At 53.8% G+C, this 21,983-nt stretch overlaps 1 protein-coding gene across 1 annotated transcript; it reads left to right on the top strand.

Annotated features, from left to right (window-relative positions):
- Positions 1-7,925: 7,925 nt before the first annotated feature.
- TMEM119 (transmembrane protein 119) lies at positions 7,926-17,060 on the top strand. The gene is made up of 3 exons (XM_025403780.1): positions 7,926-7,995; positions 8,207-8,267; positions 14,528-17,060. Exon 3 carries the CDS (start codon positions 14,542-14,544, stop codon positions 15,382-15,384), a length of 843 nt encoding a protein of 280 aa, XP_025259565.1. The 5' UTR covers positions 7,926-7,995; positions 8,207-8,267; positions 14,528-14,541; the 3' UTR covers positions 15,385-17,060.
- The last annotated feature ends 4,923 nt before the right edge of the window (positions 17,061-21,983 follow it).

The following is a 21,983-nucleotide window of genomic DNA, read 5'->3' as shown; positions in this document are numbered from 1 at the left end:
ATAAAAACTGCCAAACCATTTTTTCCAAAGTGGCTGGGCCATTTTTCTCTCCCACCAGCAGTGGGTGAGCATCCAGTTATTTGCTGGGGGTGGGAGGAGGGATGGTTGTTGAAACAAGTGGAAAATTTACCGAGAATCACAGAACCTCAGAGCTTACAGACGCCTCCTCTGACCCTTCCTGGGATAGGAAGGTAAACCGAGGCTCAGGTTACAGTGTGGGAGGGGCAGAGCCAGGAGCTAATGTCAGTCTCCCAATTTCCTAGCTCTAACTGCCCCCTGGTAAGAATGGATCAGCAGTGCTCAGTCTTATTTCCCCAGAGGAGGTTTCATGCCAAGCCCTTTCCTGCCTCACGGCCCTTGTACTTGTCATCCCCTTGGCCTGGAAGCTTTTCCTCCTGCTCTTGCATGCCTGGTTCTCCTGATTCTGCAGGTGTCCATTCAAACACCTCTCTCTTGAGGCCATCCTTGAGCACAATGGCTAAAATAGTTGCCCAGTTACCCGTCCCACCTGCTTCCCAGCTACTCCCTGACAGCACTTCACAGCGTCGGGTTACCTTCCCTCTTTGCAGGTTGATTTGTTTCTTGTCTGCCTCCCTTACCTGGAGCTCTCTGAGGCCGGAGTCTGATCTGTCTTGCTCTTGTCTGCCCTGCAGTGTCCATGCAGGAGCTGGTGTGGAGCAGTTGCCCAGTAAATATTGGTTAAATCAACCCACAAATAAGCAAAATAATATCAGTGTATCCCCGATGAATCCTGTGTCCTCCTTGAGCCTCAGTGTCCCCATCTATATAGCATGAGCAGGTTGCACTGAGTAGTGGGAGGGCATTTATTGATCATCTACTATATTCCAGGTGTGGGTGACACAGATACGGTGACAGTAAAGGCCTGGATTCTGGCCTTGAGAAGCTCCCAATGTAGAGATGCATGTATACAGGGCATTACAGCCCAGTGTGCTCAGGGCTCAAAGCTAGGAGCCCAGAGGGTAAAGGAGTGTAGAGGAGGCTGCTGGTCTCCCTCTCCAGAGGCTGGCATTCAGGGAGGGCTTCCTGGAGGTGGTGATGACATAGATACAGGGTACGTAGGAGTGGTCAGGCAAAGGGGCAGTGGAGGACAATGCTTCAGGCAAGGGGAACAGCCCAAGTGAAGGTGTGGCAGCATCTGCCTCCTTCATTGCTGTCTCTCTGTGCCCAGCATAGTTCCTGGCACACACAGGTGCTCAGTCAAAGTTGGGGAATAAGTGAAAATGTCTGGTTTACAGGTGGGGAAACTGAGGCCCAAGGCGGTTTCACAACACACCTAGAGCTCCACCATGCTGGGCAGCCATGGCCAGGGAGGCAAAGAGGGTGGGAGAAAAACCCACCCCACCTCGGGACTCTGCCAGCATCCTCAGGGACAAGGCCACTCTGCCTCCTTGGAGTGCCAGGCGGGAGGCCACTCCACGGGTGTCCCTCCAAAGGCCAGGCCTGGGCTGTAATGGGGCCACAGCCCAGGCCTCTCTTGCCACATGAAAGGCTTGGCCTATTTTTGCCCAGAGGACAGGCTCCAGTGGCCACTGGGGCTGTGTAATTAGAAGAGGTCCTGCACCCACGAGGAGCTGGAGCTGGGGGCTGTGGTGGGCAGGGCGGCCGCCTCAGGAGCAGATGGGGAGGACCCTGGCAGAGACCGAGGTGGGGTGGATGTTCCCCTCACCCTCCCTGCCTCCCTAGCCATGGCTGCCCACCAGGGCGGGGACCCCAGGGGCTAATTGCACGGCGGGCACAGGGTGAGGTCTCTGAATCCCTTCCCGGCTGGGCAGAGGGCCCAGGTGCCACTCTAGGCCTCTGAAATTACAGGCTACAAGTGAGCGGCACAGCCTGCTCCATGCCACAGGCCTGCCTGCGCCTCTGGGAACCATGGTAGTGCAGTCCACAGGAGCATCCTGGCCGGGCCCCACAACAGGCCCTCTGAACTAGAGAACGTGGAATGTGAGTCTCTTGGGATGAACGAGGAGCCGCTGGAGCGAACCCTCAGAGCGCTATTTGGTGTAAACCTGAAAATGCAAGCGTGTGTGATGTTCCCCATCCTGTGTCCAAGTGTTCCTTCTCTTTGTTCAGTTCCCACCTATGAGTGAGAACATGCGGTGTTGGTATACATATGTAACAAACCTGCATGTTGTGAACATGTCCCCTAGAACTTAAAGTATAATTAAAAAAAAAAAAAGAAAATGCAAGCGTGGAGGTCAGAGCAGTCATTCACTCAGTCAACAAGCATTTATGGAGCATCCACGGTGTTCCAGGCACTGTCCTGGATGCAAAGTTATGGCAGTTCACAAAACAGGCCAAGCTCCTGGTGCCTGAAGACCTGGCTCCTGGACTCTTGCAATGACAGTAATCTTCAAGAGCTGCCTGGAAGGTGCCGTACTGCCGCCCACCTCAGGGCCTTTGCATGCGCTGATGGTGACTGGGCACCCTCTTTCGTCCTTGCCTTTCTAACTGCCTCCTTCTCATCTTCAAGAGCAGCTCTACTGTCGCCTCTTCATGGAGGCCCCTATGAGGCTCAGGGCCAGACTAGCCTCCCAGACAAGTGCTCTTTTGGGCCCTGAACTACCGCTTCCAACTCTTAGCCCACTTTGCAGTTAGATATTCATTTGTTTGTTTACTTGCTCATTGCAAGTTTTTCTGCTACTCTGTAAACTCGGTGCCTCTATTTGTCCATCGCTGCCTCCCAGGGCCTATCCTTGGCCTATGTGCAATCAAGGTCAAAATAAATATTTGTATACATGTGTACAACTATTATGTGTCCACAAATTTTTTTACATTAAAAAAATTTTTTTTTGAGATGGAGTCTCACTCAGTCACCCAGGCTGGAGTGCAGTGGCGCGATCTCTGCTCACTGCAAGCTCCGCCTCCCGGGTTCACGCCATTCTCCCGCCTCAGCCTCCTGAGTAGCTGGGACTACAGGCGCCCACCATCATACCTGGCTAATTTTTTGTATTTTTTTTTTTAGTAGAGACGGGGTTTCACTGTGTTAGCCAGAATGGTCTCGATCTCCTGACCTCGTGATCCGCCCGGCTCGGCCTCCCAAAGTGTTGGGATTACAGGCGTGAGCCACCACGCCCAGCCATGTGTCCATAAATAATTTTTTTCAGAAATTTAAAAATACATTGGCTGGTGCAGTGGCTCATGCCTGTAATCCTAGCTACTTGGGAAGCTGAGATGGGAGGATTGCCTGAGCCTAGGAGGTTGAGGCCGCAGTAAGCTGTGATTGCACCACTGCACTGCAGCCTGGGTGGCAGAGTGAGACCTTGTCTCAAAAAAAAAAAAAAAAAAGAAATATTAAAATATATTGACATAAAAAAAGAAATATTTGTAGAATGAATGAAATTAGTGTACTAGAGCATTGGAGTCTTAGTGCTGGCAGGCTTGTGCCAAGCATCTAGTCTAACCCCACATTTAGCTGCGGCCCAGAGAAAGGCAGTGATTGGCTCCGTTGCCCATAGTTTTTGCCTGAGCTGGGGCTGGGACTCCGGGCTCCTTTATTGCCTCTGATCAGTGACTGACATTGTCATTGTTCTGTCCTCAGATTGTGGGTAGGGATGCTCAGTTTAAGGACAGCCTGTGTGTGTGTGTGTGTGTGTGTGTGTGTGTGGTGTGTGATGTGTGGTGTGTTGACATGGTGGTAAAGCACTTCAACAGGACAGAGGGAGTAGGGGCCCTATTTTGGGGAACGGGCCCCTTGGGAGGGGGGTGGTCCCATTTCCAGATTTTCTGACACGGGCGCTGGGGCAGAAGAAGAGGGCTCAGACGTCCCAACATGCTAACTGATTCTGGGCAGGTCGCACCACCACGAACCTCAGTTTCTGTGTTCACCAAATGGGCTTCCTGCATTCATTCAGTTCCCCACAAGACATAAAGGGCCTGCTGTGTTTGAGGCACGGTGCTGGGGGGGAAAACCCAGTGCGTTGCGGGTGGATGATTCCAGCCGTATAGGGAGCCAGTAATATAATATTCAACGTGGGGTGGCAGTCAGAATAATGCCCCTCCCCATAAGGATGCCCACAGCCTAATCCCTGGAACCTGGGAGTATGTTACCTTTTTTTTTTTGGATTTGAGGTTGTGCTCTGTCACCCAGGCTGGAGTGCAGTGTCACGATCATAGCTCACACTGCAGCCTTGAACTGCTGGGCTCAAGCAATACTCCCACCTCAGCCTCCTGAGTAGCTGGGACCATAGGGATGTGCCACACCCAGGTAATGTAAAAAAAATTTTAGAGACAGGGTCTCACTAGATTGTCCAGGCTGGTCTTGAACTCCTAGCCTCAACTAATCCTCCTACTCAGCCTCCTGAGTAGCTAGGGTTACAGGTGTGAGCCACTGCACCCAGCTGAGCGTGTCACACCTTATTTGGCAATAGGGATTTGCAGATGTGGTTAAATTTGAAGGGGTGGCCTGCCCCTCCACACCTGTGGGCGTTTCTCGTTAGGTGGAACGAGAGACTTGAGAAAAGAAATGAGACACAGAGACAAAGTATAGAGAAAGAAAAAGTGGGCCCAGGGGACCGGCACTCAACATACAGAGGACCCATGCCGGCACTGGTCTCTGAGTTCCCTAGTATTTATTGATAATTATCTTTACCATCTTAAAGATAAGGGCGTGGCAGGATAATAGGATCATTGTAGGGAGAAAATCAGCAGTAAGACATATGAATAAATATCTCTGTGACATGAATAAGTTTAAAGGAAAATGCTGTGCCTTGATATGCATATGCAAACGTCTCCATAACCTTTTAGCAGCATGGTGCCAGCAAGTCCTACCTTTTGCCGTAAGGCGGTTTTCTCCTATCTCAGTAAACAGAGCATACAATCGGGTTTTACACCGAGATGTTCCATTGCCCAGGGACCAGGGACGGGCAGGAGACAGATGCTTTTCTCTATCTCAACTGCCAACAACCGCCAAAAGGCCTTCTTTCCTCTTACACTAGTCCTCCTCAGCACAGACCCTTCACGGGTGTCAGGCTGGGGGACGATCAGGTCTTTCCCTTCCCACGAGGCCATATTTCAGACTATCACATGGGGAGAAACCTTGGACAATACCTAGCTTTCCTAGGCAGAGGTCCCTGCGACCTTTGGCAGTGTATGTGTCCCTGGGTACTTGAGATTAAGAGAATGGTGACGACTTTTAACCAGCATACAGCCTTCAGGCACTTGTTTAACAAAGCACACCCTGCACAGCCCCAAATCCATTAAACCTTGAGTCACCACAGCACATGTCTCTTGCAAGGACAAGGTTGGGGGTAGGGTCACAGATTAACAACATCTCAAATACAGAACAAAATGGAGTCTCTTATGTCTACTTCTTTCTATATAGACACAGTAACAGTCTGATCTTTCTTTTCCCCACAAAATTAAGGCTCGTAGGGAGATTATCCTGGATCATCAGGGTGGGGCCAATGTCATCACTAGGGGCCTTCATCGTGGGAAAGGGAACCAGAAGAGAGACTGGCCAGGAAGGTGGAGGAAGAAGCCTAAGACCCAAGGAATGCCAGCAGCTTCTAGAATCTTGAAAAGGTAAAGAAACAGATTCTCCCTCAAAGACTCCAGAATGAACGCGAGCCCTGTTGACACTTTGATTTTTAGCTTCACGAGGCCTGTTTGGGACTCTTGACCATAAGAATTGTAAGACCACGAATGTGAGTGGCTTCTGGCCTCTAATCTGTGGTCATTTGTTACAGCAGCAACAGAGAACTCATACCCTTGGCCTTGGCCTGTGCTTTTGACATCGCTGAGCATGCTCCCTAGCCCCTCTGCCTTCCCTCGCCAGCTTCCGAATAGTAGGGAGTCTCCATCTCCATTTTTACAGAGGAGGAAACAGAGGCTCCATGTGGGGCAGGACATGGTGGAGGCAGGATTTGAAGTGGGTCTGTCTGCCTCTTGCTGGATGGATGAATGAATGAATGAATGCATGCATGCAAGGGGCTGCTAATCCGTGGGACTCCTTAGGTCAACCAGGCATCCTGGTTCCAGGGCCTGCCACTGACTCACCTCAGAATCCTGCTTGAACCATTAGAACTCACCTGCCTCACTTTCCCCCTCTGTGAAACGGGGCTCCAACTCCTATTCAAGCTACTATCATTGGGGGCATTGTGAGGCCACAGATCCCAGAATGAACCCTCCAAACCCTCACTGACTCTCTATTGCCTCCTAGGTGACCTTCCAAGACTTTAGCCCAGCTCCTGCCAATGTCTCCAACCCTTACCACCCCTCCTTCAGGGGGATGCTCTGCCTAGGAGGGAGAAGCACAGAATGAGGGGAAGGGGACAACGAGAGGCTCCCTCAGGCTGGGCCTCCGGGGCCACCTGTGCAGGGAGCAGGCTGTATTTGGGTTGGTTGTGTCCCTGCTCCTCGACATCCCAGGGTCCCCAGACTGCAGCCTCAAAATGTTGGGTAAGGTCTTCTTCCCCTGCTGGTGGGCCCTGGGGGAGGTTTGGCTGCCCCTGCCCACCCCACGTCTGGTCTAAGATAGGTCAAGTAGGCCTGGAACACCCCTGGCCACCTTAAAGTGGGTGCGGCCGCTACAACATGTCTGTGGGTGGCCACTTGCCCCGGGAACATGTGTGTGCGTGAATGTGTGTGTGTGTCTATTGGTGGATGGTCCCCTGTTCCCTGCCCCGGGTACGTGTGTGTGCGTGAGTGTGTGTGTGCGCGTTTATTGGTGGATGGTCCCCTGTTCCCTCTAAGATGCAGTGTTTGGGGTGAATTCCAGAGAAGATGGGAAAGTCTCTAATTTTATTTCCCAAGCAAATGACTGTCCCAGTTTTCTGGGGGTGAGTGAGGGCTGCTGGGACCATTGCAGGGAACAATGACAATCTAGGTTTGGTTCCTACTCACAGTGCACACAGTCATCCTTCATGCACTCCCCTGTTCCAAACCCTCACTGGCTCCCTGCTGCCTCCTGGATGACCTTCCGAGACTTTAGCCCAGCTCCTGTCAATGTCTCCGACCCTTATTATGTGATCTCTCTTTGGTCCATGCTCCAGCCTAATCTAATTGCAGTGGCTTGTGTGTGGTGGCATTCCCAGCCACCACACCTTAACCCACGCCAGTCCTTCCATGCAGAATGCCTTTCCAGGGCCTGCTTTGCCCGCTTCTACTCATTCACAGGCATACCCTCCAGGATGGCTTCCTGCCTCTTTCCCTTGGGTGATTGATCTCTCTGTCTTGGGGTTCTCTGAGCCCTTGACCTGACCCCTTTCTGTTTGCTAAAAAAGTAATTTACCTCTGTGTCCTTCTCCCTGGGAGTCTGTGAGCTCCCCAAGGCTGGGCTGTGCCTGACTCACCTCTGGAACCTGTTTAGCACAGTGTGTGGCCTGCTACAGGCGTTCCTTGAGCACTTCTCGATGAATGCAGGAATGAATGAATGAATTAATTAATGCAAGGGGCTGCTAATCCACAGGACTCCTCAGGTCAGCCAGACGTCCAGGTTCCAAGTCATCTCAGGACCCTGTTTGAACCATTAGAACTCACCCTGCCTCACTCTCCCCCTCTGTGAAATGGGGCTCCAACTCCTATTCAAGCTACTATCATTTGGGGACATTGTGAGGCCACAGATCCCAGAACATCAGAGTCAGAGGTAGCCCAGAAAGCTTCCCACCCATCCCTACAAATGGGAAACTGAGGTCTGGAGAGGGAAGGGCAGAGCTGGGCTCCCTGTCTCAGGCTCAGACCCACCATCAGGCCTCTCTCTAAAACTAATCCCAGCTTCCTCGCTGCACCCTGAGCCTGGAAGCCTGAGCCACACAAGGACGGGGAATTTTCCTTTCCACTTGCAGAGGCCTCTGAATCTTCCTGACCTTGTCCCCTTTGGAGGGTATTGGGGAGCAGGGTGGGCAGAATCCCAGCTCGCTGTCTGGGGGAGCGCTGCAGGACAGCCTTGTCTGTCTGTCTGTCTGTCTGTCTCAGCCTGCCCTGGGGACCCGAGGTCAGGGAGGAAGTGCCGCATCTGGTCTTCCCCAGAGCGGGAGTGTGAGCGAGGGTGGGATTGCGTGTGGCCCGAGAGTAGCCCCTCCCCTCCCCCTGTCCCCACCCCAAACCCTCTTAATGAAATCAAGCTGGCCCTGCGGCCCAGCCGGGAAGGGAGGAAGGAGGAGGGACGGGAGGAGGGACGGGAGGAGGGAGGGCGGGCAGGCGCCAGCCCAGAGCAGCCCCGGGCACCAGCACGGACTGTCTCTCCCAGCCCAGGCCCCCACTCTCGCTCCATTCGGCAGGAGCACCCAGTCCTGTGCACCAAGGAACTGGTGAGTCCTGGGGTCCCCTCCTCTGTCCTGAGAGCTTGGGGCTGTCTTGGAGCTTAGGGACTGGGGACTGTCGGGGCACTCTGGGGGACCTCTCTAAGTGTGTGTGGGCTTTGAGTGTGTGTTTGGTGTTGTATGCACAAGTGTGGTGGAATCTGAGTCCCATGTGCGGTGCTGCGGTGGGCCGGGGTGGGCCAGGGTGCTGTGTGTGTGCAGCTGGGGCCTTGGTGTAGGGGGTGTGTTGCTCCACTTCTCTGCAAGTGGACGCCAGGCTGTTGCTTCCAGGATCCGTGTGAGGGTGATGTGGACGGTATTGTCCTGTGTGTGGGGATCGGCTGTGTGTCAGGGGGTTGTGTATGTGTATGTGTTGTGTGTCCGTGTGTGTTCTCTGTGTATTGTGTGCATGGGCCATGAGAGCGCTGTCGGGTGTCTCGGTGCTGTGTGAGTCAGTGTGCCCGTGTTGTGTGTCTTTATATTGTGTGTCCATGCTGCTGCTGCTGCTGTGTGTGTGTGTGTGTGTGTGTGGAGGGGAGCTGTGCCCATCCAGACCTCCAGGGGTCCAGGTCCCTGTCCTCGGCTGGCCCTGGGGTCAGGGGCTTGTGCAGCGCCCCAACTAGAACCTCCTCCCCCACACAAGGCCACTAATTGAAGCCAGGTTTCCAAGGGCCACCCCTCCCCCAAAGGCCACCAGTCTCTGGATGGGGGTGGGGCAGCCCCCGGCCCCCTACCTTCAAGTCTTGGGGTCCCCAGGCCTCAGGGGTGGATGTGCACTCCTCCACATACTCAGGACCGTCTTAGGGCATTTGTCACACTTACACACCGCCAGCCCTGTCTGACATGTCTCCAGGCGGGGAATCCTGGGCAATCACGTGGTACCTGCTAATTGGCACCCACTATGCGCCAGGCACGGCCGCATCTTGTCCTAACAGCAGTCCAGGGAGGTGGCTCTTATCCCCATCGTACGGATATGGAAACTGAGGCTCAGAGAGGTGACATGCTCAGCCCAAGGACACATAGCCGGGAAGTGACCTCCTCTGGGATATACCAAGACAGGCTTCTCTGTCCAGGGCTCTGCCAGGCTCACCCCTGACTTGCTGTGACCTGGGCAGGCTATTTCCAGTCTCTGGACCTGAGTTGCCTCTAGGGTGAAGCAAGAAGCATTGGGCCTGACCCCAGCTCCTAATGGCTTGTGAGATTCTGAGTCCTTGAAAAGATTAGGGTCCAGTGGGGAGGTAGGAGGTACCTGGCAGGCAGAATGATGCCTTCAGAGTTGTCCAGGACAGTGCTTCATTTCACAGATGGGAAACTGAGGCCCAGAGAGGGCAGGGGCCATCCAGGGCCACACAGCCATCTTTTTTGAGGCTCTGCTGGCTGCAGGTGGGGCTGGGTCCTCCACACATTGCCCCCACCTTTTCCTGGAAGCCAGGAGGGGTTGTGGGGTGCAAGGGACTCTGAGAGTCAGGGTCTCAGCCTTAAAAGCCAGTGGCAGTTTGCGTGTTCCCCTTTCTTGCCCTCTGCCTCTGACTTCGTGTGTATGTGTGCTGCATGTATGTGTGTGTGTAGGTATATGTGTGCACATGTATGTGTATGTGTGTGCACGTGTGTGTTTGGCTCCGCATTCCTCGGCGGCCAGAGCTGAGGAGGTTTCACTGAACGGGGTGAAAAGGTCGGTCTTTTCCTGGGCGGTGGCCGGAGCAGACAGTGAGCGCATGTTCCCATCCGGCAACGGTGCTCATTCGTCGGCTCAGGGTGGGAAATTGCTGGCTGAACCTGGAGCTCGGCTAGGGAAGGAATTCAGCTACCGCGGACCCCATCTTTCCTCGGGGCTCAGCTCCTCCGCACCAGGCACTCCCTGAAAGTTGTCTCATGTGTCCCTAACAGCTCTGAGAGGTGCTACCTGTGGTCACCCTTTCCCAACTTACAGATGGGGAAAGTGAGGCCCACAGGAGCCGGGTGTGTGTGTGACCGCAGAGCTGGACGCGATGATGCCAGGATCGTTGACCCAGCCAGAACTGGAGTGGGTCTCCAGACACCACTGGTCCCAGCTGCCCTCTGCAGTGAGAAGTGGTAGTTGTTGCCCTGAAAGCTGTCTCCTGGGCTTTTCTGGGGGTGGGAGTCAGGGAGGTGACTGGCGGGTCACAGACCCCAAAGCTCAAGGTTGTGTGTAGGAGGCTTTGCTAACAGGTGCCAGAGAGGGCAGGGGGCCTTTCCTCATTTAGCCTCTGACAGGTGATGTCCACCAGCGGGAACGAGCCACTCCTGGCTCACAGTGTGTGGTGTGTGCAGGTGTGTGTGGATGTGTAGGGGTGTGTGTGGTGTGTATGGTTGTATGTGGAGTGTATGCATGTGTGTGGTGTGTGCGTGTGTGTATGATTGTGTGTAGTATGTGAATGTGTGTTTAGGGGTGTATGTGTGTGGCATGTGTGTGCGTGGTGTGTGGGGTGTATATAGGTATGTGTGGCGTGTGTGCATGGTTGTGTGTGGGGTGTGTGTGCATGTGTGTGTATGATTGCGTGTGTAGTATGTGCATGTGTGTATATGGGTGTGAGTGTGTGGCATGTGTGTGCATGGTTATGTGTGGTGTGTGTTCATGTGTGTGTATGATTGTATGTGTAGTCTGTGCATGTGTGTATATGGGTGTGTGTGTGTGGCATGTGTGTGCATGATTATGTGTGGGATGCGTATGGGAGTGTGTGTGTGAGTGTGTGGCATGTGTGAATGGTTGTGTGTGTGGTGAGTGTGCGTGTGTGTATGGCTGTGTATGAGTGTGGTGTGTGTGAATGTGCGTGTAAACTCCTGGGATCAGACAGAGGAAGGTTCAGATCTCAGCTCAGCTACTCACCATCTGTGTGTCTTTGGGGAAGTAACTGTCTGTCTCTGAACCTCCATTTCCTCATCTGTAAAATGGAAATGATGAAGTTGCCCCAGGGCTCCTGTAGGATTAAAGGCATGAAGAGGGCTTAGATGAGTACCCGTGAGGAAAGCATGGGCAACCAGCTCAGCGACCAGCTCATTTAAAATGAGTCCCTGCCGGGCGCGGTGGCTCAAGCCTGTAATCCCAGCACTTTGGGAGGCCGAGACAGGCGGATCACGAGGTCAGGAGATCGAGACCATCCTGGCTAACACGGTGAAACCCCATCTCTACTAAGAAATACAGAAAACTAGCCGGGCGAGGTGGCGGGCGCCTGTAGTCCCAGCTACTCCGGAGGCTGAGGCAGGAGAATGGCATGAACCCGGGAGGTGGAGCTTGCAGTGAGCTGAGATCTGGCCACTGCACTCCAGCCTGGGTGACAGAGCGAGACTCTGCCTCAAAAAAATAAAAAATAAATAAAATAAAATAAAATAAAATAAAATGAGTCCCTGAGAAGTGTTGTCTCTTTTATAAAAAATTGAAATAATTTAATATATTTCATAGAGACGGAGGTTTCCTTATGTTGCCCAGGCTGGTCTTGAACTCCTGGGCTCACGTGATCCTCCCAAGTAGCTGGGACTATAGGCAGATACCACCAGGCCTGGCTCATTTTTAATTTTTTTTGTAGAGATGGAGTCTTACTATGTTGCCCAAACTCCTGCCCTCAATCAATCCTCCGACCTCGGCCTCCCAAAGTGCTGGGATTACAAGTGTGAGCCACCACACCTGGCCAATTTTGCCTCTTTTTATGTCCTGGAATTATTTTTAAATTGTTTTTGCCATCTAAGCCAGTTTATTCACATTTACATCAGCACAATTAATTTCTTTTTTTGTTTTTTGTTTTCTTTTTTTTCTGAGACAGGTTCTTGCTCTGTCACTCAGGCTGGAGTGCAGCGCCAACTCCGCTCACTGCAGCCTCAATTTCCCGGGCTCAGGTGATTCTCCCACCTCAGCCTCCTCGGTACCTGGGACCACAAGTGTGCGCCACTATGCCTGGCTAATTTTTGGTGTTTTTTTTGTTTTTTTTTTTTTTTTTTGAGACGGAGTCTCGCTCTGTCGCCCAGGCTGGAGTGCAGTGGCCGGATCTCGGCTCACTGCAAGCTCCGCCTCCCGGGTTTACGCCATTCTCCTGCCTCAGCCTCCCGAGTAGCCGGAACTACAGGCGCCCGCCACCGCGCCCGGCTAGTTTTGTTTTTTTTTTTTTGTATTTTTTAGTGGAGACGGGGTTTCACCATGTTAGCCAGGATGGTCTCGATCTCCTGACCTCGTGATCCGCCCGTCTCGGCCTCCCAAAGTGCAGGGATTACAGGCTTGAGCCACCGCGCCCGGCCTAATTTTTGGTGTTTTTAGTAGAGACAGAATTTTGCCATGTTGACCAGGCTGGTCTTGAACTCCTGAGTTCAGGTGATCCTCCCACCTTAGCCTCCCAAAGTGCTGGGATTACAGGCATGAGCCACCACACCCAGCTGATGCAATTAATTTCAATGAAAGCCGTGTCACGGAGAAGCCTCAGGTGACCTGGAACAAGCCCCTAAATGGCCCATCCTGGTTCCTACCTCACCTTCAGAATCCTCATGGTACTTGTGGGGAAGGTAGCGTCCTCTGCTTCACCAAGCAGGTCCTGAGGCCCAGGTGCTAGAGATGTGACCACAGCCAAGGCCTTGGGAACCTGACTTCCTCCTCCAGCCCGGAACTTGCTGTGTGACCCCAGGCCTGCCCTTTGCCTTCTCTGGGCCTCTGTCTCTCCACCTCAGTCCCCTCAGGCCTCAGGACAGGCGATCCTAAGGCTCTTCTGTGTTGGAGCTTCTAGACCCAAGCCAGCTTCCGGGACCTGAGCCCTCTGCTGGGCTGGGCAGGGGTTCTCAGTGGACAGCACAGTGAATTGTCCCTGGGTTTGTCTGAGCAGCTGGGAGCCCCCAGCTCACACTGGCTTGGAGAGTTAGTGTTTTGAAACTCAGCTCCTCTGTCAACTCTGGCTATGAGGAATTAATTCATCAGCTGGGCTGTCTGGGCCAGGTGGGGTCTTGGGGTTCACCCGGGAGCAGCCTTCCATCAGGGCAGGGAGGCCCCCGGCTCATCTGGTTTCCATCTAGTGGGGGTGGGGCGCATCCGCAGCTCAGCTTTGTCTCGGGAACCAGGACTTCTCCACCCTGGGGCCCATCCTGGCTCCTGCTTGGAGCCTGGGGGTGAGGCAGCCACGGGGGGGGCGCTGTCCATGCATGCCCCTGGCATCCATGACCACTGTCTAGCACAGAGACCTGGAGGCTTCAAACTCTAGGAATTTTTTTTTTTTTTTTTTTTTTCTTGAGATAGGTTTTCACTCTGTCACCCATGCTGGAGTGTGCAGTAGTGCAATCTCGGCTCACTGTACCTGCCTCCAGGGTTCAAGTGATTTTCCTGCCTCACCTCCTGAGTAGGTGGGATTACAGGGGCACGACGCCATGCCCGGCTGATTTTTGTATTTTTAGTAGAGATGGGGTTTCACCATGTTGGCCAGGCTGGTCTCGAACTCCTGACCTCAGGTGATCTGCCCACCTCGGCCTCCCAAAGTTCTGGGATTATATAGGTGTGAGCCACTGTGCTCGCCCAGCTAGGAATCTTTTGCAGAATAAGGTAGAGCTGGGCTGGGGGAAGGTTTGAGAAAGCCCCTGAACCACCAGGATGTGGCTGTGTGGAGCCACTTTGGCTGCCCAGTGCATGGGGACGAGACCCTGAGGGGAACAGGACCACAGAGGGGCTGGGGGCTGGAGGGAAGGGTCCCGGGGTTGTGGGTAGGGGGTGAGGTATCACTCAGCGACCTCAGTCACTCACTCGGTTTCTCACTTACTCCGCCCTGCCATCATTTCTCCCTTTCTGCTTGGGCCCAGACCCAGCTCTTCCCTGGCAAGTCACCATGTCCCTCTCAGCCTCAGTTTTTTCATCTGCAAAATGGGCCTAATCATAGAACCTCCCACACTGGGCAGTGATCAGGATTCATTGAGAAATTCCATGTAAGAAACTTAAAATAGTGGCTGACACATAAAGCCATGGAAGTGTAAGTTATTATTATTAATTCAGCCAAGTCAGTCGGGGTATGTTTATTGAGCACTTACTGTATACCAGATATGGGGCCAAACCCTGAGGAGGCCAAGATGAATAAGATTCAGCCTCTGCCCTCCGGGACCTCCAGGGAAGTGGGGGAGCACATCTGTACCCTACACCTGAACCAACGGGGCTCAGGCCCCGGGAATGGAAGGGACTTGCAGGAAGGTGTTTCATGCTCCCTGTTCCTCCTGGGGGCTGGTGAGCCTGTTTCTGAATCCTGACGCTCTAGACTCCCGCCATGACTTCTCTCCTCCCTCCTGTCTCACAGGTCCTGGGGGCACCATGGTTTCGGCGGCAGCCCCCAGCCTCCTCATCGCTCTGTTGCTGCTCCTGGGGTCTGTGCCCGCTACCGACACCCGCTCTGTGCCCCTGAAGGCTGCGTTCCTGGAGGACATGGCAGGTAGTGGGGAGGCCGAGGGCTCGTCGGCCTCCTCCCCGAGCCTCCCGCCACCCCGGACCCCGGCCCTCAGCCCCACATCGTTGGGGCCCCAGCCCACACGCCTGGGGGGCCCGTCACCCCCTACCAACTTCCTGGATGGGATCGTGGACTTCTTCCGCCAGTACGTGATGCTGATTGCTGTGGTGGGCTCCCTGGCCTTTCTGCTGATGTTCATCGTCTGTGCCGCGGTCATCACCCGGCAGAAGCACAAGGCCTCGGCCTATTACCCGTCGTCCTTCCCCAAGAAGAAGTACGTGGACCAGAGTGACCGGGCCGGGGGCCCCCGGGCCTTCAGTGAGGTCCCCGACAGAGCCCCCGACAGCCGGCCCGAGGAAGCCCTGGATTCATCCCGGCAGCTCCAGGCCGACATCTTGGCCGCCACCCAGAACCTCAAGTCCCCCACCAGGGCTGCACTGGGCGGTGGGGAGGGAGCCAGGATGGTGGAGGGCAGGGGGGCGGAGGAAGAGGAGAAAGGCAGCCAGGAGGGGGACCAGGAAGTCCAGGGACATGGGGTCCCAGTGGAGACACCAGAGGCGCAGGAGGAGCCGTGTTCAGGGGTGCCTGAGGTGGCCGGTGAGGGCCAAGGGGAGCTGGAAGGGTCTCTCTTGTTAGCCCAGGAAGCCCAGGGACCAGTGGGTCCCTCCGAAAGTCCCTGTGCTTGCAGCAGCGTCCACCCTAGTGTCTAATAGTCCTCCCGGGCTGCCAGCCCTGACTGTCGGGGCCCCAAGTGGTCACCTCCCTGGGCATGAAAACACCTTCAGCCCTGACTGCTTCCTGAGACTCCCTCCTTGGCCACCTTGTGGTGCCAATCCCAGCATGTGCTGATTCTACAGCAGGCAGAAATGCTGGTCCCCCGGAGGAATCTCACCAAGTGCCATCATCCTTCACCTCTGCAGCCTCAAAGGGCTATATCCTAAAGCACAGCTCCCCTGACAAGGTGAGGGAGGGCATGTGTCCCTGTGACAGCCAGGATAAAACATCCCTCGAGGCTGGGTGCAGAGGCTCATGCCTGTAATCCCAGCATTTTGGGAGGCCAAGTCCAGACGTCGCTTGAGACCAGGAGTTCAAAACCAGCCCTGGCAACATTGCGAGACCCCCATCTCTACAAAAACAAAAAACAGTCCACTAAATCAGCCACATCAACCGGGAATCATGTCACAGGTCATTCCTGGGGCAAACATCACTGCTTTTCCATCAAGGGAGCAAAGAATAAGTGGGAGTTTTGGAAGAGTTTGGATGACAGACGCTGAGATGCCCAGCGTTTGTAAGGCAACATGCAGCCTGGCGTGAAGCAATATTTTGGAACTGCAAATGATCCCCCTCTTGTGTCCTTTCAATCCTGAATAGTTTAGTGTTATTCTGCCTGTGCTTAGAGCTCCAGCAGCAGAAGTGGGTGTGGTTAATTAGGACACTTCTGTGAGAGGACCCCCGCATACATCATGACAGGTCCCTAAATGAGCATTTCCCAAACTAGATTCCCTGAGGCACTCTTCGGAAACAATAGTTGCTCTGGTGTTTTTTTTTTTTTGAGACGGAGTCTTGCTCTGTCACCCAGGTTGGAGTGCAGTGGTGCAATCTTGGCTCACTGCAACCTCCACCTCCCAGGTTCAAGCGATTCTCCTGCCTCAGTAGCTGGGATTACAGGTCCCACCACTACGCCCGGCTAATTTTTGTATTTTTAGTAGAGATGGGGCTTCACCATGTTGGCCAGGCTGGTCTGGAACTCCTGACCTTCAGGTGATCCACCTGCCTCAGCCTCCCAAAGTGCTGGGATTACAGGCACGAGCCACCTGGCCCAAACTGCTTTTTAAAACAGCTACAGGGTAAAATCCTGCAGCATCCACTCTGGAAAATACAGCTCTTAATTTTCCTGAAGGTGCCCCCCTGTTTCTGGTTGGTCCAGGATTAGGGATGTGGTGTGTAGGGCATTTAAACCCTCTCAAGCGCTCCCCAAGCACGCCCTCCCTGGGGGTGAGCTGCTCATCCTGCTACTGCTGCTGGGATGGGGTGAATGAATGGAACTCTTCCTATCTGGCCTCCAAAGCAGCCTAGAAGCTGGGGGCCTGTGTTTGTATGGACCTCCACCCTGGGGGAGTCCGAGGGGCTGGGGGAGGGTTTCTGATGCCCAGCCTGGAGCAGGGGGGCCCTGGCCACCCCCCGTTGCTCACACACTGTCTGGCAGCCTGTGTCCACAATATTTGTCAGTCCTCGACAGGGAGCCTGGGCTCCGTCCTGCTTCAGGGAGGCTCTGGCGGGGGTCCTCTCCCTCATCCCTCCAGCTGGGGCTCCCCCAACCTCTGCACAGCTCTCCAGGTGCTGAGATATAATGCACCAGCACAATAAACCTTTATTCTGGCCTGAAGTCTCACCAGTTTTTGGGGACTGGGGGGAATGAGCCTGCTGGGGAGAGGCTCTTGCATGGGGATGGGGACAACTTTCTGGGGAGACACATCAGCCCAGCCCTGGAGGCTGAAGGGACAGATTGATGGGGAAAGAAAGGAAAGACCAGTGCTCCTGAGGAATGGGCTGGAACTCATGTCCCCAGCAGTGGAGCACCGGCTCTGGACTTGTAGCCACACAGACCCAGGTTCCAGGCCCAGCTCTGCACTTACTGTGGCCATGGGAGACTCACTCACCTCTCTGTTTGCCCTGCAGGTGGTTGAGGACTGGGACAGGTCTCATGGACAATGCCCCCCTCACCGCACCCTTGGCTGGGATCGGGGGTAGGAGGCAGCCCTGGCCCTGCAGTCAGCCTCTGCCTTTTGTCTCCCCACCCACCAACCTCCTCTTGGTCTTTGATGGCAAGTTCCTGCAGCGACTTCTTCCCCGCACCCTGGGCCTCAGGAGCTGCCAGCTGGAATCCAGATGTGGCTGGGGCTGGGAGCATGTGCTGGGTCCCTGGGGTTGGGGGGCAGTGGGCCATCCTCTGCAGCCCCTCCCCTCCACCGACCCCACCTCCACCCAGAGGGGGCCCCCGAGGTTTGGGTGTCATCACACACAATGGCCTCTGTCTCACTCAGTGGGGAAGGGCCCTCCCTTTCTCAGCCCAGCCAGGCCTGCCGAGAACAGCAGGAGGGTGGAAGAGGAATACCTGTGTGTGCTGCGTGGCTCTGACCAAATCGTTCAACTTCTCTGGGTGTCACGGGCTATGATTTCTTCTTGTTCCCAGGCTCCTGTGGGGTCTTAGGTGTTGTAACTGAGAAGTGCATGAAGCTTCCCTTGAATACACAAAAATCTAGTAAAACAGAAGCAGTCATTAGAGACCCTGGGGGAGCAGGCGGGGGTGAGCTCCCTGATCAGCGGGTCCAGTCTGCAGCCTTCCACTAATGCTCAGCGGGACCCTCTAGAGGACATGGAGTTCGTGACCTCAGCCATAGCCTGTGATCCCCAAGATTGGTAGGGGGTGGATGAACGAGGTGTCCCGAGCACCAGAGCAGTTCACCTCTGAGCTTTTACAGCTGCTGTTCCTTCTGCCTATAACACCGTTCCACCCCTCCCAACTCCCTGCCGCCTTGCTAACTCTCCCTTATCCTTTAGCTTCTGGCCTAGATATCCCTTCCTCCTGGGAGCCTTCCCCGATAGCTTCCACCCCGCCCTCCTTCCACAGTCCCTTGGCTCAATGATAATAATGGCTTCCAATTAATGAGCCCCTGTTATGTGCCAGGCCCTGCTCTCAGTACCTGGCATCATTAACTCGTTGAGACTTGCAGCCCTCTGAGGTGGGCACTGTTATTATTCTCATGTCACAGATGTGGAAACTGAGGCCTAGAGAGGTGATGATGTCGGCTGCCCAGGTCCCAGAGCCAGGATTCCAGCCCAGCAATCTGATCCCAGCGTCTGAATTCTCCACTGGGCTCTAATGCTTCTTTGAAGAATGAACGAACGAATGAATGAATGAATGAATGAATGAATGAATGAATCTCTTGGGAAGGGGACAGCAGGGCTCCTCTCCTGCTTAAAGCCACTCCCATCTGCTCTTACATCTGCTATGGGGTTACCTAGAAGGGGCATTTTATGGGCACACATCTGACTGGGCACCAGTGAACACTGAGAGAGGTGGTTGCCAGAGGGTAAACAGGGAGGGAGATTTGGGTTTGAGGCTGGGGGAGAGGGTTCCACTGTTCTCAGGGGCTGAGGAGTCTGCCAGGACCTGAACAGTCCCCCACTGTCTCCGGGCTTGTAAAACGGCACAGCTGCCCCCAGCCTGTGAGTCTGTCCCTGAGCCAGGCCTGCTGTCATTCTGAAGGGGGAGGGGGAGGAGCAGCAAAACTGCCCCAAGGCCTCAGCCCCAGCTCAGGGTAGAGATGGGGGATTCTGGTCAACTGTGTGGGTGCTGGGGGTGCTAAAGGGCCACTGGTTGGAAGCGGGACTCCTTCCCAGCCCCTTGCTCTGCTCTGATCAACCCAGGAGGGCTGGGCGTTCCCTGGCTGGGGTCAAGTCAAAGGTGAGAGCGAGATCGGGCAGTGGGCACATCTCTGCTGGGCACATAGTCTTTAACCCTCTTGTGATGTTTAAGGTGGTTCTGGTCCCATGGTCACCTTGTCTAGGTTCAGTCCCAGCTCCACTCTTTCTGAGCTGTGGAGCCTTGGGCAAGTCATCTCACCTCTCTGGGCCTCCATTTTCATGTGCGTAAAGAGGGAATGACCCTATCCCAGGTAGCAGAGGTCTCCACCTACACATCGGGATGACCTGGGAGTTTAACAAAATGCTGGCTCCTAGCCAGGTGCTAGGTGGCTCACACCTATAATCCCAGCACTTTGGGAGGCCAAGTCGGGAGGATCACTTGTACCAGGAGTTCGAGACCAGCCTGGGCAACATATGGAGACTCTGTCTTTAAAATAGTAATAATATGGCCGGGCGCGGTGGCTCACGCCTGTAATCCCAGCACTTTGGGAGGCCGAGGCGGGCGGATCACAAGGTCAGGAGATCGAGACCACAGTGAAACCCCGTCTCTACTAAAAATACAAAAAATTAGCCGGGCGCGGTGGTGGGCGCCTGTAGTCCCAGCTACTCAGGAGGCTGAGGCAGGAGAATGGCGTGAACCCGGGAGGCGGAGCTTGCAGTGAGCCGAGATTGCGCCACTGCACTCCAGCCTGGGCGACAGCGCGAGACTCCGTCTCAAAAAAAAAAAATAAAATAAAATAAAATAAAATAAAATAGTAATAATAATATATATCCAGGAGTGGTGGTGGGCACCTTTGATCCCAGCTATTTGGGAGGCTAAGTTAGGAGGATTGACTGAGCCCAGGAGGTTGAGGCTGCAGTGAGTCACAATCGCACCACTGCACTCCAGCCTCAGTGACAGAGAGACCCTGTCTCAAAAAACAGTTGACATCTAGGCAGGATATGCTGGCTCATGTCTGTAATTCTAGTACTTTGGAAAGTTGAGGCAGGAGGATTGCTTGGGCTCAGGATTTTGAGACCAGTCTGGGTAACATGGTGAGACCCCATTAAAATTAAAACATTAAAAAATTAAAATCCTAGCTCCCGGGTCCCACCTACACCAATGACATCAGAGTCTCTGAGGATACAGCTGAGGAATTGTTACTGCCAAGATGCAAAGTCCACAAGGAGAGAGGCCTGGAAGTTGGCCCACCACTGCCTCTCTTGCGCTTGGCATGGTTCCTGGCACACAGTAGGGGTTCTGTGTGTGTATATGTACAAGTGTGTAAGGCTGTAGGAGGTCCTATGAATCAATGTACCATACATCCCTAACCATATTTAACCCTCACTGCATTCCCCACAGAGAGCTGAGCAATATCAGTACCCATATTGCACAGATGAAGAAATTGAGGCTCAGAGAGTTGCAGTGACTTTCCTGAGGTCACACAGCCCAGCAAAGCTGGGATTTGAACCCAGGTCTGTCTAGTTTCTCAAGGCTATTCAGCTGCCTCATTTTAGAATGTATCTATGATCTGAAGGCCAAGCCCTCCACTATCGGTGCAGTGGGGTGTATGTTTCATCATTGGTCCTGCATTCCTTTTTCGGCCTCCCCTGTCCTCCTTCTCCCGGGGGTGTTGACTGTGGGTCACGCCTGTCCTGGTTCTCATTCACACACGCCTAGAATCATCCAATCTACTCCTGTTGGGATTAATTAACCCTCTGGGTTCTGAGGTGGCCCAGGAGAAAGTAGCAGGTTCATAGCTTCTTTGATTTCCAACCATGACTATTTCATCAGCACCTACTATGTGCCAGGTATTGGGAACACAGTGTTAGCAAAATAGACCTGAAGTTGTATTCTAGTGGAACAGATGAAAATTAATCAAAGAATGATCTAGACGCAGCTACAGTGATTAATAACAGAAATAGCTGCCATTTGTAAAAGGGCTATTATGCATATGGCTGGTGCTTTGCCAATAATATTTTTTACAGCTTTACCGAGGGTTAACTGACACAGAATAAAATGCATATATTTAAAGTGTACAATTTGGCCAGGCCCAGTGGCTCATGCCCGTAATCCCAGCACCTTGGGAGGTCAAAGCAGGAGGATCACTTGAGGCCAGGCATTCAAGACCAGCCTGGCAATGTAGTGAGACTGCCCCTCCAACCCCATCACTACCAAAAAAAACCAAAAATTAAATTAGCCAGGGCCGGATGCTGATGGCTATGCCTGTAATGTCAGTGCTTTGGGAGGCTGAGGTGGGAGGATCCCTTGAGACCTGGAGTTTGAGACTAGCCTGGGCAACATGGTGAAACCCCGCCTCTACCAAAAAAAAAAAAAAAAAAAAAAATTTAGCTCGCATGGTGGCGCATGTGTAGTCCCAACTACTTGGGAGGCTGAGATGGGAGGATCGCTTGAGTCCAGGAGGTTGAGGCTGCAGTGAGCTGTGACTGCACCACTGCACTCCAGCATGGATGACAGAGCGAGATCTTGTCTCAAAAAAACAAAAACAAAAAAGAAACAAACAAAAAAACCCCCAACTGGGCGTGGAGGCTCACGCCTGTAATCCCAGCACTTTGGGAGGCCGAGGCAGGTGGATCACGAGGTCAGGAGATTGAGACCATCCTGGCCAACATGGTGAAACCCCGTCTCTACTAAAATACAAAAATTAGCTGTGCATGGTAGTGCATGCCTGTGGTCCCAGCTACTCAAGAGGGCAGGGCAGGAGAATCACTTGAACCCAGGAGGCGAAGGCTGCAGTGAGCCGAGATCGCGCCACTGAGCTCCAGCCTGGCGACAGAGTGAGACTACGTCTCAAAAACAAACAACTACAACAACAACAGCAACAACAAAAAGTGTACATTTTGATGATTTTGGACATGTGTTTACACTAGAACCGTCATC

Source organism: Theropithecus gelada, chromosome 11 (assembly GCF_003255815.1).
Source record: "Theropithecus gelada isolate Dixy chromosome 11, Tgel_1.0, whole genome shotgun sequence".
NCBI lineage: Eukaryota > Metazoa > Chordata > Mammalia > Primates > Cercopithecidae > Theropithecus > Theropithecus gelada.
The sequence above is the reverse complement of the archived record's forward strand: the minus strand, read 5'-3'. Positions and strand labels throughout refer to the sequence as shown.

What these genes read in the sequence shown, in the direction of transcription:
- TMEM119 (XM_025403780.1), top strand. Translation starts at nt 14,542, where the DNA reads ATGGTTTCGGCGGCAGCCCCCAGCCTCCTCATCGCTCTGTTGCTGCTC.